The following is a 21,105-nucleotide window of genomic DNA, read 5'->3' as shown; positions in this document are numbered from 1 at the left end:
GCAAAAAGCAAAAAGTGTAAAACATGGCCCCAAGGCAGCAGGACTCGGGAACACGGCCACACCAAACAGGTTCCGCGAGCTGTTTATTTTCGCTGTGCTTTCGGTATGTTCCAAAACGGACGACCTCTTGTTATCAAAATAACTGCTGCATTCGCGCGAGCAGCCCAACTGCACATGTTGATCTGAGGGCACCAACCTGCTAGTAGAAGGTAGCGAGTATCTGACTCGATGCTAGCAGTTGTGTGAGTCTTAGTGCAGTGTTTGTGTTGTACCTATGGCTTAGTTTCTATTTTCCTAACAGCTACGTACAGCAGCAAAGTTTGCAAGTTGTCTTTTTTCATCTTTCGGGCCGTCATTGATTTGTTCTTTAATTTGATGTGTGGCCAGAATGCAGCACATTCTGGAGTTGAATAGAACGTACGCAGTGAGGAGAACGCGAAATGGGGAACTTTTTCAACTGCGATCGCCCGAAAGTGATAACAGTGCTTTGTACGAAAGACGAAAACCTCGCCTAAGGTCTGCTAAGGTCGGTGCCACAGCGAATGAGGATCGGCGATCAATCGGAAAATAATTCATGGAAGAAATGTTAATTTGATCCGGTACCACTGCAGTGTGCGGTTACTATAAATGTGCCCTCCGGTCGGTATCGCCCATGTGTGGTGCAGCGGCTAGCAAGTTCAATGCCGAATGAATTCACCGGTAGAACATGGCAGGAACGGTTTAGTAACCTTTTAGCGGCGCGGTGTTTTGCTAACAAACCTAAGCATCCCATTTGAACCAGGCACTTGGCTTTCTATCGGGAAACGTCATCGGTTCGCAGCTAACAACAGTGCCCTGGCGACGCCAGCAAAAATGGTGGTCGAAGCCATAACCGTAGTATACTATAATGTGAAGATCGTTTGTTTTTTTATAACGACCCCAACTTTGCTAGAAACGGGCGACGCCAAACCCCCAAAGAGGAAAAAGCGTGGATATGAACTTGTTACTGCCGTTTAGTGATCTCGCCAAACGATAGAATAATGTGGGCAATGCCATGTAACTGGCTGCCGCGCACGACTGCAAGCTGTACGAAGACGAAGAAACGGTCACTAATCTCACGAAACGGATCCAAAAACGGTTTCGAAGACAATGAGGAAATATTTTTCCCCTCTTTCCGCGCCGGCCTACATTGACATGCTGCTGTGCGATTTCTTGCGCCAAGTTGGTGGATTTTGTTTATGTGCCGCAAAATCACGGTATGGCTTGAATTACACAGGATAAAAAAAAAACCCTTTAAACATACACATAACCACAACACGTATGAAACTAGAAGGTTCAAGTTTAAGTTCTACCAGGGGTATCAGTACATGCAGGTATTGTCTTGTATTACGCGATGCATTCCATGCGCGACTCGAAGTAAGAACTGTGGGATGTATAACTCAAGACCATACTTAACGTTACCCTACAAAAGTATACACAAATTAAATTGGATTTACGCAGGTGTACAACGTTCCTCGAAGTGTTGGTTGTTTGTAAAATTTTGTTTTAAAACATTTGTAATTTTCTCTCCTATAGCACCATAGTACACTAAAAATTTCGACCTAATAAAACTAGCTAATTTTATTGTGTTCTGCTATTAAATTAATTAATTAATTATTATCTGCTATTAAATATCAAGACAGGCCTTAAAACATTTGATACATAAAAACTAATAGGTTTTTTTGTTTACTACTACCATTTCTACTACTTTTGGGATTACAACTGAGAAGCATGTTTACTAATTGTTAAGAAGTCTTGCATTGTTGACTTTCTTTCACTTACCCGTAAGCTCTAAAGTCAGTTTTGCTCTCAGGAAAATAATCTGGATAGGATTTGGTTTCGGTCCGGTCGTGTAAATATGCCAGCATTGCTATCACTCATCTGCCAGGTCCCTCTGATCTCAATAATTCATTTTAATCTCAGAATATTAGAATATCTTAAAAATTAATTAATCATTATTAGTTCATTCGGCTTCAGATTCCCCGAGTAAAATACGTAAAGACTTTTGGAATAGAAGGTGATTTATTTTCTGTGATACGTTATCTTTCACTAGTCCACTACCAGAAGCTTTGAACGGATTTTTAACAACTTTGAGTGATTAGAATTCAATGATTTTACATTCGGAACCAGAGTACGGTCGTGACTGAGTGATCTTCTCAGCATCCGGGATCTGTCAGCGAAAAAGGTCACTAGCTAATTTTTTATCATCATTGTTCCATGTTAGAAAACACCCACCAGCAGCGAGAGGCGCGGGTTGAACCACGGTTTGATACTCGTGCGCTCTGGTCCAATTATGGAAGGATTGATGTGAAGTTTGCACACGACACGGTACAACTACATAGCAAAGTAAACGACTAAAGACGGGGAATGGCCAAGCAATTCGAAAGGTGCGATCGTGAAGTGCGTGGGGCCACCACACACCCAGACGTCGGCGGAAGATGTACGCCAATGGACGGGAAATGAAAGTGAAACGATCACCATGGGACGTATCAGAAGGGCCTTACCTGGTTATTAATCAATTATAATGCAATAAAAGATGTTATGATCAGCGCGTCAGTCGGGCGCCGAAAACCAAAACGGGGGAAAAAATGACAGCCGCTTGCAGCTGCCACCTTTCTGGTGATGTTTTCGGTGAGTCCGTGAGAGGAATTTGAAGAAATGGGCACAAGAAAAGTTACGAAATTAATTCCCTCCTCAACAGTGCTTTAGAAGCATCCGTTCGCAGATGCCTTGGTAGTTCCATTTTTGTACAAAACGGCTGCTAAAGAACGTCCCCGGAATAAACGCCAGTACGGAATATAATCGGTAATGACCGTAAATGGGTTGTCACTGGTGTCAGACCTGATGCGCGGAGCTGTGCTACACGAACCTACGTTTCGAATTCATCCAGGAGAAGATGGCCATGGTAATGTCTTGGGAGGCCAAGGCACGCAAGAGAAGAGATTGGCAGCATCTCAGCGATGCATGCAATTTGTTGCCAATCGTGTCACATGTCGGCAGCGTGATGTGCATTCACAAGTCAGTAACAAGCTTGACATTTTTGCTTTACTGCCGTGCAGACAATGCTGGTGTATGAAACCATCGTTCGTTTGCCAACCATGAAGTCGTGCACGGGAGCGCATGCAGAGAATGTGTTTGTTACCTTATACCTTAAAGTAATTACTTTCAAGTGACAAAAAATACCTATTGCATCATAATAGGGACCATAGTACAATGAAGGTGTATTATTCGAAAAGGTAAAATTCAAGCACTACATATTATAATGTTTGAGCTGAAACGAATTACAGGAAAATTGTAAACATCAAATCACGACGCTGTATTATTTATTCGCTGATAGCGTCGTGAATTATCGCTTTGACAGAAACTTTCAAACATAGCGAAAAAACATCTTTCACTGAGTAAAACCAAACTCCACAAAGCCTTCCTCCGGATAAGCCAATAAGGTAGAGATCAATCCAACAAATCCTATAGAATGACTTCACGAAGGCTAGCGCAACAGTTGATGCTTTCCAAAGTGTTGACCACTCGGGACGTTCTGTTTAACCAGTTTGATCGTAACTCCTGCACTTTCTCCATATCACGAATGCCAGAAGGCGACTAGTTCTTTCGCCTGAACATGACTTGATTTCGTTTAGTTTATGCATCACACTGGCTATTACTAGAAACCTCCGCAAGGCTGTGTAGACGCAAAGAAACATCTTCCTTAAAGCAAAAAAGCTCCTGAAGGACTTCTCTGTCGGCCAGTGGACAGCGAGTGGATACAGTGGTCTCGTACGTACTGTTGTAAACCTTGGAGTACAATAATTTATTTGTTAAACGTTTAAAGTGACATTTATTATTCCAATCTACCCATACTATCTGTGCCATCGTCTGTCGTCGATGTTGTGCTATCATCATCTTTGTCACCCCCGATCGTCCTACATTAGTGTAACACCCATTGTGGTTGAGAAGGGGACGTGGAATCGGCTGAAATAGTTGGTGGTTGCAGGAAAACAAAACGGTCTGCCATTCTTCTGCTGGTGCGTCGTAGATTTTTTGGAGACTTTTTGTTCATTTGTCGGCATCATCGAGCCGGGGCTTAAGTGACCACATACGGATGTCACTTCACGAAAGAGAAGACATTTTTCTGCACCCTGTCCTGTGGTGCCCTTCCTTCACCTGTAGTAACACGCATCTTAAAATGCCTAGAGCCCGGTTAGGTAGGTCGTAAAAAGAAAGCGCTCGCGCAAAGCCTAAGGAGAGTCACAAAAAGAAATAAACCTCGTTCTGTGAAATTTGGGTTATACACTGTGTCTCAGTAATAGCTGATTTTCTTCAGAGGCTCGCATGAGATGCGATGGTTGGGAGTTGATGCTTTCCAAAAATCCTCTCAATTAACATCGCTCCGAGTGCGAGCCTCAATCACGCTCCCTGAAGACTACTCCGGCGCGACCAGGAAGGGCCACGGGGTCAGCAGGCTATAAAACACGCGTGAAAAAAGGCACTTCAAATGTTTGTGTTGATTACTGGTCACCGCAAAGGTCAGCATTACGGATACCGCCTAGCGTGGTGCACCGTTAGCTTCGTTTGCAGGAATATTCAGTCAACCGTTTCCTACGATCGTTTCTCGAAAAGAGTCTTAATTTTGAGAAACAAACAAATGGAATCGACACCTTGTCATATGACGCGTTTCTTACACCTATAACTCCAACTCCACAGTTTGTATACTTCTTTCCGAGTAAAAAATATCTGCCACAAAACTTTTTTACGTTAATCTATCGCCCAATGGGCGGTATGTGAAAGCACTCAAGAGCAACAGTTCTTTGTCGTACCTGTTTCTATACAGGCTTTCATCAGTAACCGCAAGAAGACTTCCTAACCACAGTCCGGATGATCAGCTGACGGGGCTGCGTGCGTCGAGTATCATTAGGCAAACCCTAAACGGAACACGACGAGGATCTAAGAAAAAAATCTCCACAAATCGGATTTAACTGAAATCTACCTTACAGACATTGCTTAGATGCCGATATTGATGGAGCCAATTTCTGTGAAGGTTTGCGATACGATCAACCCCATGATCTTCGACTACCAAAGCACGAGCTCGTTTCGCTAACGGCTTTTCGAGCATTAACTCTATCTTATTACTAGCTAACACTAGAACGGAAGAATACGATTGCACCTGACGAGCTGGTTCGTTGACGCTTTCATCATCTTTAACGACTTTTTTCTTCCCTCTGTTAAATTCCCATCATTCATCAAAATTGGCAGGTGGAACACATCCCTTCCTTCCGGCAATCGCCATTTTCCGGCAGATGGAATAGTTAGGGCATGTGACAAGAAGAGAACAGTGTATGTGAGTGCTAAACAGAAATACAAAAAAAAACCTAACATACTCTCGTTTCTGGTGAAAATTGTGTTGCGGAAACGGAAACAGCCGGCGGTCAATGCCATCGCACAAACTCGCAAGATCGTTGTTAATGTGCCGTGTAATTAACTATTCTTATTTCTTTAAACTACTCAACGCTGCTGGTGTCAAACAACTTCGGGAACTAGTGTTCGTTTAGCTGGTTAGCACCATTTCGATACAAACCATGTACACACTTTGGTAATATCGGGGATTTTTGCCAGGTAGGACGCTAAAGATGAAAGACGTTACACTATCTTAAACTACCACTATCAGACAACCCGACGAGACAGTACTTCTCTGCGAAAGTTGACTGACCCCCGGGGGCTACGTGTCGGTAAAGGTGTTGTCCACCATTTACACTCATTTCCTCATCCTCTTAAATCGAATGATCCGTCACACATACGCACCCGCACCGATTTCACAAAGCTTTCCCGGCCGGTACCAGCGACTTAAACGTTGCGACTCCTGCGCCACGATTAGATTACCACCGGCGGTTGACACGCTGCGGCACACAAAGTTGCGGTTCCATGTCAGCTGTTTCCGGGCTGCTTTTCACTACGATTCCCCATTTGCTAGTTATCAGTTTTTTGGGGCCTTGCGAAAGCGACTCCGGACGGGTTAAAAATCTTCGAATGGCTAATGCGCAACCCAAGAACTTGTCTTGCTGGAGCGTTGAAAGAGAGAGCGTTTGTTAAGCTCTTTAAGTTTGTACTTTCTTCTTGTGTTCGTGATATTCTCACGTAAAGCTGATAGACAGGTTTGAATGTAATGTAGAGTCAACACTCGCGGTCAACACATCATGATAAGTACGCGTACTTATGCGTACTTTGGTTGAATATATTACTTTACACTCTATCTGACCATGTTTTAACGGATCAATGAAGAAAAGCAGATTTCGTATTCGTATTGCCAAAAAGAACTGAACATGTTCCAATGTGTGATGCTTTACAGCATCGCAGCTAACATAAGAAGTGAGGTTAACCGTCGGTTTTCATCTCTCCCAATTGTTGCATTTCCTCATCGTCTGGTTTATCTGTCACGACCAGAAAGTTCATGGTGTTCCATGTGCGGTTAATGCAATAGAAGCAACACGTTATCGGCATCATTTCCTTTGAAATTGTAATTGAATTCACCAACACTCTCCGGCTTTACAGTCATCGGTTGGCTCCGACTGGCTTCCGATTGCCCTTTACCGCCGGCCGGTTTTATGCCAATGTGCAACGGTGCATATGTGTGTGCAGGACCGATACGAACTGTTCGTTGTAAAAGCGCAACATTTATGTATGTAGTCCCGGCTTTCGGCTTCCTTTCATCCGCCGCACTGTCGGGCGAATCGTGTCAATCGGCGAAAGAAACGACCAAGATCCCATTTTCAGCATCATCGTACAGGTGTGGTAGACGCTGTAGCAGATTCTAACATGCACTGAAGTGAAACGAGATTGCGTTTGCACTGCACCGAAGTACCAACACCGGTACTTGTCTTGCCGCATAAGGCCGCACCATATCTGTTCACTCTGTCCGACATCGTCACGATTCGTTTGGGCAGGTTTAGAAGGTCACTGTCAACATTATTTCCACCTTTCCGGCAACTAGTACACGGTAGGATATATTCTTCATTTCAAAAGCACTAATTTATACAAGTACAATAGAAAAAAAAGCTACAGCACTCAACAGCTTAAACTTTTCGTGATGAAAATTCACTGTAAGTGCGAAAGAGATGCTGCGATTTGTAGCAGGTGAATGTGCATGGTTGAATATATTATGTTAGCCGTGATCGAACAAAACACCCCGCCGATGATAGTGGCACAACCAGCCAACCGGATCATATCCGCAAGAACTAGAGAAAGATCGTTTCTTGATCGCACACACATACACGGGATCGATGAAGAGTAAGAGCTGATCGCGCTGAGGGCGAAGATGGGGAACGTGACCGCGAGGATGCAGGTGACGTTTGAGCTGACGTTGGAGAGTTGTTGACCTACATTTTATTTTCTCCAAACGATCATTCCAGCTCGTTCCGATGCATACTCGATGTTTTCACTGCCCTGGGCTGCTCCGTCACACCCTCCACCCGGCGTTAACGCAGCCGCCCGCGAAGCTTAAGCCAGGTCTGAGCCAGCCAGGGAGAAGTATGCTGTTCGTGTTTCGGGGGTAAACCTTCCATATTGTCAAACCGCTCCATCGACGTATTCGTGAGGAAGTTGGTGTTTTAGGTTGAAAAAAAAAGGAAAAGAAAACAAAACCTTTCCGATGCGCTTGCAAACGAACGCACGAGAGCTTGCCAACTGTCGAGCATGGCGGCGGCGGCGGCGGCGGTGGTACATTGCACCCTGCATATTGGGACTGTCCGGTTCCGGAGTTTTACCATTGCCTTACCGGTAACCGTGATAACTAGTACCGTCCTGGCGATGATGGTAAATCGGTTGCCTGTAATTGCCGCCTTTGGAAAAGTCGTGAGTGCGGTTCGCGTTTCTTCCATTGCCGTTTTTTTTGCTGTTGTTTCCATTTTATTTCCGGCTTTTGGAGGTTTATGTCGTGCTTTGGGCAATCAATGCAATCGGCAGCGGAGTGGTTTTTTGACAGGTCATCCGCACGTTACAAGTGGGCAATGCTGCCGGGGGTACGTTAAAACGGAATACCCAAACACCAACCATAAAAGGATAGCTAATTAATTGCGTTCACACTACTTGCCACTACTTGCCCGAGTGATGCTAAACATGGGTGGCAACATTGTTTGTGCCTTTTTGCCTGACTTATGTGAAATGTGCTTTCTGGAACAGTTTAACATAAGAGAGCAAAATACAACGCAAAGGTGTGATAATTGAATTGTACATTCAATTATTGATAATTATGACATTCGCTTCACTTTGCTGCCTAATGTAGGTTTTGTTACAGCTATTATTGTCATTGATAAAAAAGAACAGTTTAAGTTAAATCACCCTCTTACACCAAAACCATTGTTGTTCGCACAACCTGATCAACCCCCACTAAATCAACGAGGATAATTTACCTGAAGCGTTGTTTCGAGTTGTTACCTTGTACGAGCATACGGCTACATTAGAGTTCCGAACCTTTACAACCCTACGATCGGGGAAGGACCCGCGTAACCTCGGCGCCACAATGCAACATTATAGAGCCTGCGAGCGGTTGGGAGTGCCCGCTAAAGGTGGCCGTGAAGTAAATGACTTTTTTCCGCCGTCATTTCGGTTTGGGGTCCGACCCTGCGAAGGATCAGCAAACGCACCGGACATCGTCACCCATTGCGGTGGTAACTCTTTTATACTATCTATCTTTATTGGTTTATTAATTTCATCCCAGCGGTGTGAGAACCATACACTACCCTCTGTCCATGTCTTCCCTTCACCGGCGATCACGATATTCAGCACGGCTGGTGGGGCCATGACCCAGCTTTATGCGGGGTCCTGAAATGAAATGAAGCCGACCATAAATCCACAACTTCTCCAGCTGCGCATTAACGTCGTTCGCTTACTACCCGTTCAATCTGTTGTCCGTAACGCTCTGCACCCCCCCATTTGCAATCGCGTTGTGTTCGGTTTCGGTTTTCCAATGTCAACGGCATTTTGTGGCAACACCAGGCAATTGGCCTGCTTACAGTCGGCCTAAATAAATATTTCCACTACACTCGAGGTGCACGGTACAGAGGCCCGTACCCGCTGCAGTTGTATCATTGCCAAACCGTGGGAAATAAAACTACACACACACAGACCGAGCGAACTGTTCACCGATTGGGAGCCGGGAAATCTCTCCTGGGAACGTGTTGGAGCATGACAAATCGGTACCATTCGGAGCCGGGCAGCAGGAACGAAGGCGGGACGGAACGACACCAGCGATGAGTTGGCATTAGAACGTTCATATTTTCTTTTTCTCCCAACAGAGCTTTTGCAGCTGCTTCCATCCGTTGAGGCTTGCACGGTTGAACAAACACCGCCGCATTGACGTTTTTTTTGTTGGCAAACCACGATCGAACAACTGATACAAAATCAGTACAAACTTGGTCAATATTGTTAGCGGCGATGCGATACGGACATCGTCGGTTCAGCTGTTTATGAGTGTTTATTCCTTCTGACAAGTTTCTCCATCGTTTTGTTTGTTCACCATGATCGTTAGCTTGCTGATAAGCTAGATGACTAAACGGATCCATCGTCACAATTGAGCCAAAGCTAGAGAAGATTTCGACTCGGAACGGAACAGCTGAATGAAAAAAGAAAAATTAACAAATAGGATATGACGCTGGTTCCATGGCAAAGCGCGCCACATATGTCCAAATTAGTATGCGCAATATCTTTCTCACATATTGACGCGTCTCAGAAGACCACCCACAGTCACCAACAACTTATGGCTGCTTGGGAAGATTCTGGTTAGTGTTTTACAATGCTAAACGCTAGCTGAGCAGCGAATAGCAATGGAAGGAAGAATGAACCAAAACTAACAAACAAAACAACGTTCAACGTGTGATTTGGTTTCGTTTTGCAAATGGTTTACCGTGTGCTATGTGCGATCCCGCAACGCTAGCCGTGCACCGAGTCGAAAGACTTCAATGCAGCGTAACGAAACGAACCCAGCGTAAGATTTATCCTTTTGCATCGTGACCGTGCCGCCTACCACCGAGAAGAGTGTTCTCGTTCAAACAGGAAGCACATAGTGCGACAGAAAAGCCAAAAAGGGTCCACCGTGCCAACAAGTGAAAGTGTTTACTCCCTGTGGCTGTAACAATGAGGTTCGAACACCGTGACTGTCAGTTTGTTTGTGGTTTTGAAAGTAGCCGCTCACGCGAAAGTTTCTCAAGCTAAAGTCTGCAACACGGCCACGAACCGGCCAACCACTACCGAACCGTCCAGGGAAGGTCAGTGTAATAAATGCGGAATCAAGAAAAAGAACTTTCACACGAGCAAGAAAGTAGTGGTACATCCTACAAGCTGCCCAACTCTCTTGTTCGATGATGGTAATTAATGGAAAACATTGCATTTGCACGTATATTTGCAATCATCAATTGGCAATCAATTCCGTTTAAAATTAATTGTTACTTTTCAACAGTATAGCAATATTATGTGATGATTTTTTTTAAATAAAATGTTACTGAAAAAAAACTTTAATGTAAAATGAAAGATGATCACAACTTTTGATGAACAATACGATTGTTATCGGAAACTCAAATTTCGCTATTCCGACGGATGTTGCTTAACAGCATTTGTGGTGTGCTGTGTGTGTTTTCCAAACCCTATTTCCCTTGTCCGTACTCGACACATATAGGCACACAGAAGGTGGATCATTCGGGGCAAGTAAGATGAGACGACCGGAACCGCTTTGTTCATCATCAGCCTTCACCATACACGACCCGGAGACGATTGCTTAATCCGTCAAGCGTCCGGGAAAAGGGAACGTACGTCCCTTCATGTAGCGCTGCAAACGATACATCAGTGGGCCCCCCTCCCCTCCACACAAGCTCACACAAAAGCACTAATGCTTTGACGTCGATGTGCCATCCATCCATAGGCAGACGCGCGTCTCCCGTTTCATGGGAAACACAGTACGTTGTTTCGACACCTTCGCTAGGGCAAACCTGCACTTGAACAACAAAGTTGTGTAGCGCGTCGCACCTTCTGTGCGACTCTCCTGCGGGAGAGTCTCAACCCATGTTCCCAGGTTTGTCCCACTGCACGATTGATGCTTCAATCAGCTGTAGTTTTCCCTTCGACAGTCATCGTAGCTTTATTGCCGGGAATGACTGATCAACAACGGAGCGATCGTTTGCCAACAAGGTGTACAAGGAAGGTTTCAGAAAAGCTTTTAAATCACACCAGCGTCGGTTTGGTTCACGAAAAAAAAACCAACACCTCACACGTTGCTTCTGGAGCTGGAGCCAGGACAGAATTTCGCACCATGTGCTGGTGGTGCCATGTGTTAAATGGTCACTAACTGGCACCCGCCTTTTGGGACCGTGAGACAAGCAGCGATCGCGCTTTACGATGCTTTCATGACGTACACAAACCGGCAATAGAAGGCAATAGAAGACAGATCGGATTATTCCTGGACAGTCATCAATCACATCACAAGAGGCCCACGCGTTGTAATAAGTATGGTGGTGCTGCCAGATGATGGAACGATAAAACTTCAAACATCGATCGTTCTTTTGCTAATATAGTGTACCTCGCGAATCGGTCACGGATGAACGTGTTATGCAATATATTGTTTTTTTTTTTTTTTTTTTTTTTTTTTTTAATTTAAGCAATTACGACTCAAGCTGTTGTGCCTGAGCAACAGGGTTAAACGAATATATTAAAAAATGGGACCAATAATACTCACCATTACATGACAATCGGCAGGTATACAATCCGCAGGGCTCGGAAATGTTTGCTGTGCGAAAACGTTACACTTGTGGCATTCAATCTATCACTATTGATCACTGTATAAAAAAAGGGATGGAACAGAATGGAGATCACTTACGTTTATTTACAATAGCAAAACACAAAACAAACAACACATCGCACCACTTTCTGATTGTGAACCTATTCCTACGCACACAGTACTTATACAGTCAGAACTTTGCAATTGTCGGAGTTTGAGCTTACAATAATGTTTGTGTGTTTGATGGCAAATGCGTCGATCCGCATGACTTCGTTTCATCATTGCTATCCACTCCCAGTCGAGAGACTGATCGATTTAAGATCCGAATCGATCGACCTACTAGCTAGAGTGTGTAGAAACTCGAACAAAAAAGTCACGGATCGAAACGGCGGGCATGACATAAACCATTGATTTATGCGGTGTGTACCAACGGGACTATTTAGTCACACTGAAAGTTTTGCAAACGAACCCATTGCAGGTCGCGGCGTGTGGCGGAAACTTGCGAAAACGACAAGGAACGACGACGGAATAATGTAATCAATTATTTTTGCCACAAACCGCGCGATTCGCGCACCGAAGACAGCGAGTAAGGGCACCCATTGGAAGGGTTTCTATTCTATACGTACGTACAGCTTTGTGGCAAACATCAAACAAGCGCTATATGCGAGGTGTTCTGTTAAGCAGCAACAATAAACAAACAAACGATACAACACCACCGAAACAGTTCAGATGAGAGAACCGTACGGCAGGAAAAAAATTACAAAGAATGAATGAAATATGGATCTAAAATTTAATAATTACAGCTCTATTTTGCCGATGATGTGCTTGTAATGTTTGATTCGAGGGAAGTGTTACATGTGTGAAATTGCTAAGAAATGGTTTAAGAGAAAAGTAACAGCATAATTATACGTAGCTTACGGAAGAATAATGAATTTGCTTAAGCTTACAAATGTATACAAAAAAAACGTTGTTTACTAGGTGGTGGAATGATCAAGTAGGCCGACCAACAAAGTTATCAGTGAAATGTTTTCTTTTTTTTTGCTTTTCTATTATGATTGATGAAAAATGACTTGACTACTTGATGAAATAGACTTGTTTACCCTATCGTCTCAACATTCGAATTGGACTAGGTACTTTATGACTTTGCAAATATTCAAATAATATTATTATTGCAAAGCTATTCATATTATTATTGCTATCATACCACCCTCAACTACATGCACATTAATGCGTTTTTTAACGTTAAAAACACCCTTTTAAAAAATATTCTACCATTAATAGCTTTTGCGAACAAAATTAACCACAAAATCCTAGAAGATTAAATCTACGCACAATTGTTATAAAACTACATCCACGGATGCGTAAAAGAGTAAAGAAAGTAGCGCATAATGGGTGGAAACCGAAACAAATACATTTTCACATTTTCTTGGAAACCAATTACCAATTCTGCCAATTCGTGGGCTGTGGCACTGACATTGGTCAGATGAGGTGAACCGCGACCAAAACCGTTGGGTATGAACCCCGGGTGCACGCACACCTTCCGCGGTTGGGACAAGTGTCGGCAAACAGAGGGCAGATTGAAGAAACTAAAAACAGCAGCAAAAAACATACGTCTCAACCGAACCTGAACAGATCCCGCTTCTTTGATGCCCAACCGAACGAAACGTATCCGTAACGGATCGGTGATTCGAACGGGCAAAACACAAAAAAAACTCAAATGAAGAGAAGCAAGAAAAAAAAACGTCTCATTCAAATTGAACCGACCCGACGTTGGACGCACAGCCCATCGCCGCCGTTTTTGGAGAGTGCTTGGCCTGCCGAGCGTCGCAGCATGCGCAAAACTGGCAAACGGTTCGTGTTACCGAGAAGTTCTTCTCTAACAAAGTTTGCTGCTTCTTTGCTCTCACGGGAAAGTCATTTCGGTGAAGTCGCGGATGCCCGCAAACCTGAAAACCGGCCAGTGGTGGAACCTGTGTTAAAATTTATTTTGAACCGAACCGAACGATCATTGCCGCAAACCAGCGATGGAGGGACTTCTTCACTCGCGCATCGGACGGGATTTGCAAGGGAATGATTGAATTTGTATGTGTGCAGCATCATGTGCATGTATTTGAAAGTTCGATAAGCAAAATAATTTCTTCAGCTTTTATTCATTTGGAAACAAAACCAAAAAAGAGGAACTATCTCCAATTTTTCTAGAATACGAAGAAGCATATGTACATTAATCAATCGCAACGTATGTCCACTGTGCCAATCTGTTCCACTTGTCGTGTTATATTGTCACATTGAAATTTACATATTTTGTACTTTTGCTTTAAGTTTTTTAAACACTCCCGGCCAATTTGTGAGCTAATTGCGTTTGCTTAAGAATGTAACCACTCGTACAGCATATCATTAGTATGTATGTCCAGCAGTATGTTTTCACTCATTAGCCAGGAATTCACGATCCATGTCCACCGAGCACAACACTACACGGCTACCAATGTAAGTAGCCAACGGTCCCAACCTAGCCACTTGCGCAATCGCGTACTTCAATGTGTAACAAACGCACGAGGGCAAAGTGATTATTTCCGCACGAAGTATGTTTCCTTGCAGCACGCCGTTCCGCACATGCACCTATGCGCCGAGACGGTTGGACAAGTCCGCAGACGATCACACTTCATTGCATCGCTGCAGATATACATACATGGCGCTGCCAACAGCTAAAATCAATAGTTCGTTTCATGTTAAATTAGAGAAAAATTACAAGAAAAATACAAGAGTTTTGTTTGTAGAAACAGTTTTTCAACTATTCCTTTATAAATAATACTGGATGTGTATAAATCATATCCGCATTGCACTGATTCCACCCAACACCGGATGGATTTTTACAGAAATCAAACACACAACACGTATGAAAACAAAATCTTGAACAAATTATATCACAGGTTATTGAACACACAATTTGCATAACGCGCAAACCATCGGTTGTTTGTGCGTAAACAACAATTCACGTTTCACACATTCGGTTTTTGGTATTGTATGGTACAAACCACACAATCTTAAGCGACAGCGACACATGTTCGTCATCAACCGACGATTATTGCCATCATACGTTTTGGCAATTTTCTTCACTTTGGAACATTCTTTATCCCTGAACTTTGTTCGGATGTGCCCGAAGTCACAAACTAGGACCGCTACTGCTCTGAATGTAACTTCACTCTTTTGTATAATATAAAAGAAAGTTCTATCGTATTACGTTTAATCACACCTTGATTCGCACTCCGGTTGTAACCATACATCGATACAGATACAGCCAGGTCCGCGTACAGCGGAAGGTTCGTAACTTTTATGTTCCCGGTTGAGCGGTTCGTTTTCAAATGATTGTTTTGTTCGCATCCACACTCAATTTGGTACGAACTTATTATCTTGAAATACAAAGCCATGTTGGTAGTTTCTTGCATCAAACGCTGCTACCCAACTGACAAATTCCCTACAAGCAAACAGATGGAGCAATTCGAGTTAAAAATTGCTAGCATTTGCTCGAATAATGCTAGAATATTACTCGAATGGTTTGAATTTAATTACAGTAGAACGTCGATTATCCGGGGGCGGATTAACCGAGCGTCGAAAATTGAAAGCTTTTCAACCGTGGTGAACATTTGTACTGAAGTCAGGTTGGTTAAAATTATTAAAATCGTCACCAAAGGATATATTTGAAATGATTTTATTTTACGTTCAAAACTTTATTTGTTGTTTGATAATATTTTGCTTGATCCAGAATCATTTTTAACATCAAAAGGACCACCACAGTATAGTATATAGATACTATATACGCTTTATCTAGATATGTAAATGGCCTTGATATTTACGGAACTATTATCCGTGGAAATCGATTAACCGGCATCAGTCCGGTCCCGAGCAGCTCGGATAATCCACGTTCTACTGTAGTTTCAATGAAAGATTTATGAACTGTAGAAAGTCGTAAGAACGTCATTGTAGGCTGATTGTTACGAATTAGACTAACTTACATCAATCCTCACCAATAGTAAAAGAATTCATCAATTACTTTCCGTTAATTAATACGTGTACTTTCTTGTTACGTCTTTCTACTAAAACCTGATTTATCAATTTTGGCTTTATTTGATTCTGTTTACCCATAGCAAGATAGTGAGGGTATGGTTTCGGTTCAATCATGTAGTCACTGTATATGATGAAATATTATGAAATGGGCTCACCATAAGTGGATTAGATCAACATATACAACATTAGGTCATGTTCAAAAATATCCACCGTGTCGTTTAAGGTTGTTGCCACCCATGTTAAGTAGCTACTAACCGTTTCTATTTCCCTGTTGTCAGCATATCAGACTTGCTGTATCATCAAGATAACGTATCGCGTTTGCTGGCAAAGGAAGCTTAATAGAACGCACACAGCACTACATATTGCTAATATTCTTTATTTAATAATTCACTACACTAAACCCAGTTACACACAGCTTTTTCACATTCGAAGACCAGGATACTTATTCCATCGGCAAGCTCATCAACTTTAGACTTTTGCTTTTAATTCCTTCAAATGTGTACGTCGGATTAACTTTCACGAACTCATCGTACCTGGAATGGTTTAAAATTTTAGTAAGCAATTGTTATTAGGGAATTATTTCATAAATCTCACTTCATTTCCAGATCCGTTTGAAAGCCAATCTTCGCAGCAGGTATTTGAGAACCAATCGCAGTGAAATTGGTGCTCGTTAGGCGCAAACCAAATGCCCGGCAAATCGGCCGGCGAGCTTTAAGTATTTCAGTGGCAATCCCTCGGCCACGGTAACGATTGTTCACACTAAGACCGTATGCTGTTAGGTACCTATCGACACCGTAACGCTCGAATAGGTTCACCGTGTCGGTCATATAGTCGTTAACCGCAACTAACTTTTGCATGCTTTCGGATTTAATCTGGAAAAAAGAAATATAGTCACTTCAGGTATGATAATGATGAATGATAATGCTGATCAAATATTAACACTAACCAAACTAGATATATCTTCTTTGTCGGTGGCACACTTTACTGACAGCAGATTAGCACCTACTAACTCCTTCGATCCTTCTTTGTAACATACTATGGTCATCTTTTGGTTTAAAACGTACATCCAGAATTGAACTATTTCTTCATACGACAGTGGATTGTGGCGAACACGGCCATACGCACAAAGTGGCTCGTCGTCCAGAAAATGTTCAGTGTACAGCTTGATGGCATCTTCGATTCGATCCTCGGTCAAATCCTCTACGCGGTACGTCACCAATGCACCGTCTGGACGATCCGGATCGGGAGCATCAAAAGTCCACCAAACATTCGGATAAGGCACGTTGCTCGGTCGTTCCCAAGGCATGATGCGTTAGGTAAGGGTAATCACTGTTTTACGCTGGAAACTTCTTTCAGTACTGCTGCATCTGCCCCGTGGCTAGCACTCTTTTCTAGTGCAGCTCTTGCAAGCGGCCGTATGAATTAAGATGATAACAACACATTCAACCCCGTACGCGACCATATGATAGGGAAAACATGTGTTTGCGTATTGACAAGAAAGACCGCGCAAGCGCGTAAAGTTCAACCGTTAGCACCAGCTCCGTCTCGCCATGACGCTTCCCATTGAACATTTTCAAATATTTAAACGCTTAGTCTAATCTTCCGAACGATATTAGTTAAACTAACTGGGGCAGGATTCATTTTTCAACTTCGATAAATAGAAGCGAACAAATATTTTTTTCGAAAAAAAGTAGAATCATATACTTATACCGTTATTGGCATTACCGTTCATTGGCATTACCACTATATTAAATGACAGTTTTTAATCGACTTTGATGAATTCATGTTGCAAAACAATTATACACTGTCCTTTCGCAAATACACATTAAAAAATACTTATACAAATAGCTTCACTATTGGCTAGATGGAAAAAAAGTAAATATTTAAAATAGTCTAGTGTGTGCATGTCGCCAAGAACGTTGACACAGTGACTTAACAATTCGCGCCAACTATCTGATTAATGGCGTGTAGCTCAGTTGTCTCGTGAGCTATTTCACATAACTTATTTACTTACCCACACAAACGCACTTACTCACTCACATTCCCGTTCTAAAAGAGGCTGATCGGCAACAGAACGACCCACTTCATCTTTCTCCCTTATCATGGTCAAGCTATGCCGAAAATGTACTAGGACGTATACATTTGTGTGAACACAACGCACACGCAGACACATTATCATCGTTATCTTCCATTTATATGAATGATGCTATCAATAACACTGATTTCCTGTTCCCCTCCAAAACATGGGGTGCTGCTAATTTAGCATGCCGATTTAGCACTTGTTTACCATGTGGGACAAACTCTCCGTTGGGGGTCATGCATCTTCCTCTTCCCATGTCGTACCTTTCCTTCACTGAACAGATTTTGATTTTCCGAGTGGTTCTAATCACGCAGCATTTTCGGATGATTTGCACGACAAGTTGGGCGAAAACATCTAATGCTATTCACACTTTATTCAAGCAAAACGAAGGTCACCTTATCACACACCCCACTCCAGTATCACTTTGCCATACATTATCGTGACTGCCGCAGTACTAAGCACAGTTCAGGCCTGCACACAAGCAAGACACTTTAGGGCACATACACTTACGCGTAGCTCGTGCTTCTTCCGAGCTAATTTGCTGTTAGACACGACGAGGGAACGCTAGGGTGTTTCCCATAGTCAAACAATCAAGCGGTTCCCCAGTGTAATCCGTTCGCACAAGACAACAGTCGCAATTTTGCAACGAGCGCGTAAAAATCTTCATAAAACTTGCCACTTACATTATGACTTGGAAACGACCAGAAAACGTACCGTACCCATCCGTTTGGCACACATTTCAAGCCAAGGATACGGAAAGCGATCAACTGGTTACATATCGCGTGCAGGATCTTCCGGAAGAACGTTTCGACGAGGCGATCACGCACATGATAGAACATTTTGTCTATGACGAACCAACGTGCCGTGCAAAAAGTGAGTAGCGGATTATCGACACAGTCGTTGATGATTATGCGTACTGCATGTGATAATACCAATTCTCCTATCTAGATATCGTAAGTGAGCAGCAGAGCGTAGATGAGATGGCCGATCTGTGGCGCGAATTCGTTAAACTTCGACTGGTGATCGTGTGCTTTAAGGAAGGTAGCGACGAAATTGCGGGCCTGAACATGCTGTACGTTTCACAGCAAAGTGATAAGGCAGAGTATCAGGTGAGCACTGCTATCTAACAAATTCGACCAATATATGGTTATTACATAATGGATTCATTTCATGTTTGTGCAGTGCAAAGGAAAAATATGGAGATCCATTTATGATTTAGTCGATTACGCGATTAAAAAATCAAACGTGTACGAGCGGTACGGTGTTGATAAATATCTGGGCGCAATGGGACTGTCGGTAGCTCCGAAGTACCGTGGACGAGGCATTGCTACCGAAATTCTGCGTGCACGAATTCCCCTTTGCAAGGCCATTGGCTTGCCATTAACATCCACCTGCTTTACAGCGATCGGATCGCAAGCCGCTGCAGCCAAGGCAGGTTACGAGGAAACTTACGTGGTATCGTATGATGATATGACTAAGATCGACGATCGATTCGTGTTTCCGAATATTACTACGAAGTATGTTAAATGTATGTCCAAACGTGTAGAATAAAATCTAGGAGTATGAATCCTTATCGACCAACAGGAACAATAGTCACGGTTCATATATTCTGTATCTTTATTCACCTTTTATTCGGTCGTATTTGTACATGTAAATGTAAATGCATTCTTGCTGACACATTCACAGGTATACACCTGCGTATATATAGCTAAGATGTTGCTATACCTCGCGGAACAAACAATGTTGCACACAATCAACAATTATCTAATGCAATCAATTCAACACACCTAGCTCCCATATTGCTAATACTTTTTTTCAAACATCCCCCATGTCATCAGCTATGATGAGCTAACTATGAAAAACATGTTCCATTCTATCGGCATACAGTTACTGATTGCTTCCAGTCACGTTTATCGTCTTAAAAACACATCACGGTAGAAAATTACACTGGCAATACCGAGAAGCGGCGAACCGACACTATTCCATTCCGATCAAAATACGAGCCAACGTCAAATCCCTCTGAGTATCAATCTCCAAAGCGTCAAGCTCATCCACTTCTACTACAGTGCACATTTCATTTTGGAAACTACCGAATTCCATGATTAACTGTCTATCGGAAAAGTAAAACATACCCGTTTCCACTAACTCCCCCGACCAATCCTGGCGTCTCGGGCGGGCTAACGGATTAAAGTTAATTGCATGTAATCGACCGCTTTCGATATCTTGCTGCCAGCGCAACTTATAACTTCGTACTACACTGAATGTACACGATGAAATTTCCTGTGAATTGTCCACACCCGAACGAATTTGTTGAGCAGCCTGTACCAAATAGTCTACCCGCAGAAATGGTGAAGTGCACTGAATTAAAGCGAAATGTTTTATCTCCGGATGGGCATCCAGAAACTCGCGCGTCGCTTCCAATGACGTTGAATGGTCCTGTGCGTGCATTGCCGAACGGGTAAACACCGTAGCACCGTAACGGTTAGCTTCGGCAGCAATTTGTTCGTGATCTGTCGAGACCCAGATTGAGCTAAATACACCGGACTGTTCTATTGTGTCTAGAGCTCGAGCCAACAAAGTTTGATTTGGTTGAATTTCGACGATGTTCTTCAGCGGTATGCCTTTGGATCCTCCACGAGCAAGCACTAGAGCAGCAATGGGAAATTTACTATAAATAAACGAATGGTCAATAGAATCGTTAAGCGTGATAGTAAACTTCTGTATAACTTTACATTAAACTTCCACAAACCATTCCCACTTACAAATCATTATCGTCTGTGGTACACGAACCAAACCTAACTAATAGTGCTAGTGCTACTTTCAGAATGCAGTTCATCTCAGATGTGATACAAAATCAAGCAGATTAACACTGATTGGTCGGTAACGGTTGCGTACAACCAACTAGTTCGTGGATCACACCAATGAAACACACACGTACACCACCGTAGTAACTGAACGATTCCCAATACTAAGAAATTTACTATGGAACGCATTTTTACTTAGTTTTTCTTTATTAGCATTATAATGCGTCAGGTTAATGTCATTTCTTCTGTTTCGTTTTTCCGTCTCTCGTTAGCATCTATGTTTTAGTTTCCTCATAATAAATTATTAATTGGTTTGTGTATGCTTCTTTTACTTAAACTTCTCTCAATATAGAATATATATATTTTTATATCTCAGTATTTGTTCAGCG

At 42.8% G+C, this 21,105-nt stretch overlaps 4 protein-coding genes across 8 annotated transcripts in view; 1 reads left to right on the top strand and 3 right to left on the bottom strand.

Annotated features, from left to right (window-relative positions):
- Window positions 1-18,343, bottom strand: part of LOC125764395 (uncharacterized) — a 34,290-nt gene extending 15,947 nt beyond the window's left edge. For 2 of the 5 annotated variants that reach the window (XM_049428580.1, XM_049428584.1), the window contains exons 1-2: window positions 15,021-16,071; window positions 11,729-11,828 (exon numbers count right to left, since the gene is read on the bottom strand). In XM_049428580.1, the coding sequence (XP_049284537.1) occupies window positions 11,729-11,731 (3 nt within the window). In that variant the 5' untranslated portion in view covers window positions 11,732-11,828; window positions 15,021-16,071. Of the gene's footprint in view, window positions 1-11,728; window positions 11,829-15,008; window positions 16,072-17,846 lie in introns of those variants that run through there. The other 3 variants (XM_049428582.1, XM_049428581.1, XM_049428583.1) reach the window with 3 other exon arrangements.
- On the bottom strand, window positions 16,189-17,735 carry LOC125764398 (uncharacterized). The gene is made up of 3 exons (XM_049428588.1): window positions 16,779-17,735; window positions 16,427-16,704; window positions 16,189-16,365 (listed from the first exon to the last, which is right to left on the bottom strand). Exons 1-3 carry the CDS (start codon window positions 17,136-17,138, stop codon window positions 16,275-16,277), a joined length of 729 nt encoding a protein of 242 aa, XP_049284545.1. The 5' UTR covers window positions 17,139-17,735; the 3' UTR covers window positions 16,189-16,274.
- Window positions 18,344-18,484: 141 nt separating the features above from the next.
- On the top strand, window positions 18,485-19,502 carry LOC125764399 (uncharacterized). The gene is made up of 3 exons (XM_049428589.1): window positions 18,485-18,785; window positions 18,861-19,021; window positions 19,095-19,502. The coding sequence occupies exons 1-3, from the start codon at window positions 18,599-18,601 to the stop codon at window positions 19,461-19,463; spliced, it is 717 nt and encodes a 238-aa protein (XP_049284546.1). The 5' UTR covers window positions 18,485-18,598; the 3' UTR covers window positions 19,464-19,502.
- Window positions 19,503-19,783: 281 nt separating this feature from the next.
- On the bottom strand, window positions 19,784-20,787 carry LOC125764397 (N-acylneuraminate cytidylyltransferase). The gene is made up of 2 exons (XM_049428587.1): window positions 20,675-20,787; window positions 19,784-20,580 (listed from the first exon to the last, which is right to left on the bottom strand). The coding sequence occupies exons 1-2, from the start codon at window positions 20,746-20,748 to the stop codon at window positions 19,890-19,892; spliced, it is 765 nt and encodes a 254-aa protein (XP_049284544.1). The 5' UTR covers window positions 20,749-20,787; the 3' UTR covers window positions 19,784-19,889.
- Between the last annotated feature and the right edge of the window lie 318 nt (window positions 20,788-21,105).

The sequence above is a fragment of the Anopheles funestus genome, chromosome 2RL (assembly GCF_943734845.2).
Source record: "Anopheles funestus chromosome 2RL, idAnoFuneDA-416_04, whole genome shotgun sequence".
Classification (NCBI taxonomy): Eukaryota; Metazoa; Arthropoda; class Insecta; order Diptera; family Culicidae; genus Anopheles; species Anopheles funestus.
The sequence above is the reverse complement of the archived record's forward strand: the minus strand, read 5'-3'. Positions and strand labels throughout refer to the sequence as shown.